Raw genomic sequence first — 2,500 nt, 5'->3', positions numbered from 1 at the left:
GTTAATGCACTACGAGGTTTAAACGGCCCTCCGCTTCACGTCGGGGACGTTTTACAACCTCGACCGCAGCAATTTCTGTGAACAGTCCACCATTATGCCTTAATAATGTTTAGTATTTTATCATCTGCATAATTACTAGTAGCTAAAAATATTTAGTCATTTGAATATTGATTTTAAAACTATTACATACACTTAGGCATATCTTTAATGTGGTGTGTAGGTCTAATTGAGTGCGCACTAGCAGCAATGTCTTGCTGTTTATGGCACGACAGCTAATAATGTGTGTGTGTGAGGAGAAAAGACGCACAGGCTAGGGGATGCACTAGAAGCATGTGTGTGTGTGTGTACCAGTGTAGATGCTGGGGCAGGCACTAGAAGCACACCGTGCGCACACGCATGTTACTTCAAAAGAACACGGCCAAGTATCGATACTAATAAAATGAGGTATTATGACATTTTTAATTTCAGGGTATCGCAATGCTTTTGTAGTATCGGTGCACCGAGCAACACTAATATATTGTGACGCTTCCAGGAAAGACCGTGTTTCCACAGGCAAAGATAGGCTGCTTGTGTGTGTGTGTGTGTGTGTGTGTGTGTGTGTGTGTGTGTGTGTGTGTGTTTCCACAGGCAAAGACAGGCTGCTTGTGTGTGTGTGTGTGTGTGTGTGTGTGTGTGTGAGAAGATGTTCAACAGGTGCCCCACAGATGCCTCCAAGCCCTGTGGCTACAGCAGAGAAGCGCCATCTGGGTCTGGGTGTGTGTGTGTGTGTGTGTGTGTGTGTGTGTGTGTGTGTGTGTAAGCGTACCTGAGCCATCTTGGCCATCTCGTCCTGTATGTGTGTGTGTGTGTGTGTGTGCGCGTGCGTGCGTTAGAGATGCGCGGATGGGCTATTATTTTATCCGAAACCCATCAGAAAATACATCATCCGTCCGCCATCCAACCGCACCAATATTTTTTGACCAATTTTCAAAACCGCACCCGCCCGCCATCCGCTGGTTGTTTTAAGTTCTATAGCGATGAAAGGCGCTGCCGCGAGGCTAGGAGGCTGTTGCCTGTTCTAGAAAGGAGACTAATCCAATGCAGCAAAGATATTTAAAAGCTAAAGAAAGGAGACTGATCCAATGCAGCAAAGATATTTAAAAGCTAAAGAAAGGAGACTAATCCAATGCAGCAAAGATATTTAAAAGCTAAAGCCCCTGTAGTAGTAGTAGTGGTGTTGGGGTCGTTACTCAAAAAAAAGTTATGAGTTACAAGTTAGTTACTTCTTTAAATTGTAATGCAATTACACTCGCTAGTCATTTTGGAGAGTAACTCGTCACTCGTTACTTTACTTGTGAGTTGCAAAAGAGCTAGGCTACATTGTTAATATTCGCAATTTCAGGCTCGGCACTGGTCAGCTAAAAGTAGCCTAGCAGCCTAGGCCTACTTTCACGCCGGACAATAGCCTAGGCCTATATTCATTTTGTCACCTTTGATAAATGTACATTTTGTTTAGTTTTATTTGACCGTTATGTGTGTGTGCTTTAACATCAGCAAAGCTTTGGACATCATTCAGCATCTTGTTCTTCCATCGGGAACGACTCCTCTACATTTGCTGCATGCATCCTTTCTGTTTTTGTTGTTTAGAAAACGTCAGTTGTAGTCTGCATATGCAGTCCTTGCACAAGCTGTTTAGATTTGCGTCTAGGTGTTGGCTACGCCAATGCGTGCTCTACCCTGTGCACCAATAATGTATCTAGGCTATCTATATTTTAAATAGACCTAAGCAATTACTGCGTGCTGCTATGGAAACAATAAGTCAATATATTAGAGATATTGTGAGTAACGCAGGGATGGACATTAATTACTGAAATTTTAATTTTATTGCGTTACCTTACTTCCTTACCCAATAAAGTAACTAAATTACAGTTGCATTAGGCTACTTTATAACTTGTTACCCCAACACTGTCCAATATTGAGAGCTGGGCTCCAGACGGATATCTTGGCCATCTCATCTTTGCGCAGGGGGGGCGTGTGCGTGCGTAACGTACCTGAGCCTCGTCCTGCATGACGCGGTACTGCTCCTTCCAGACGGTCATCTTGGCCATCTCGTCCTTGCGCAGGGCGCGCTCCTTCTTCAGCTCGGGGCTCCAGAAGGTCTTGATGGAGTTCATGGAGGAGCTGAGCTTGCTCTCCTTGGCCTCGGCGTCGCGCCGCAGGAGCTCGTTCTCCCGCAGCACCTCCTTCAGCTGCGTCTGCAGGTCCTGCACCGCGTTGTCCCGCGCCTGCCGGAGCGAGTGTGGCACGGTGGACGCCAGGCCGCTCGCCGCCGACGCGTGGTGGTCTCCGAAGGCGATGGCGTCGCTGGTGGTCGCCGAGGCGATGTTGGGGCTGCTGCCCATGGCGACCGCTCCGCGACCCCCGTACCCGACCGCGCGACCCCCGACCCCCGAGCTGCCCCCCCCTGCGGAGCGGCCAAGCGTCACGCTGCTCTTGGGCAGGTCAGCGGCGGAGGCCGACG

At 48.2% G+C, this 2,500-nt stretch overlaps 1 protein-coding gene across 1 annotated transcript in view; it reads right to left on the bottom strand.

The window, feature by feature from the left end:
• LOC121696834 (ELKS/Rab6-interacting/CAST family member 1-like) overlaps positions 1–2,498 on the bottom strand; it is a gene marked incomplete at its 5' end in the record, with an annotated part of 112,505 nt that extends 110,007 nt beyond the window's left edge. Inside the window, one exon of the mRNA XM_042077879.1 lies at positions 2,031–2,498. Coding sequence (XP_041933813.1) covers positions 2,031–2,498 — 468 coding nt within the window. The remainder of the gene's footprint in view (positions 1–2,030) is intronic.
• Between the last annotated feature and the right edge of the window lie 2 nt (positions 2,499–2,500).

The sequence above is a fragment of the Alosa sapidissima genome, chromosome 22 (assembly GCF_018492685.1).
Source record: "Alosa sapidissima isolate fAloSap1 chromosome 22, fAloSap1.pri, whole genome shotgun sequence".
Lineage (NCBI taxonomy): Eukaryota > Metazoa > Chordata > Actinopteri > Clupeiformes > Clupeidae > Alosa > Alosa sapidissima.
The sequence above is the reverse complement of the archived record's forward strand: the minus strand, read 5'-3'. Positions and strand labels throughout refer to the sequence as shown.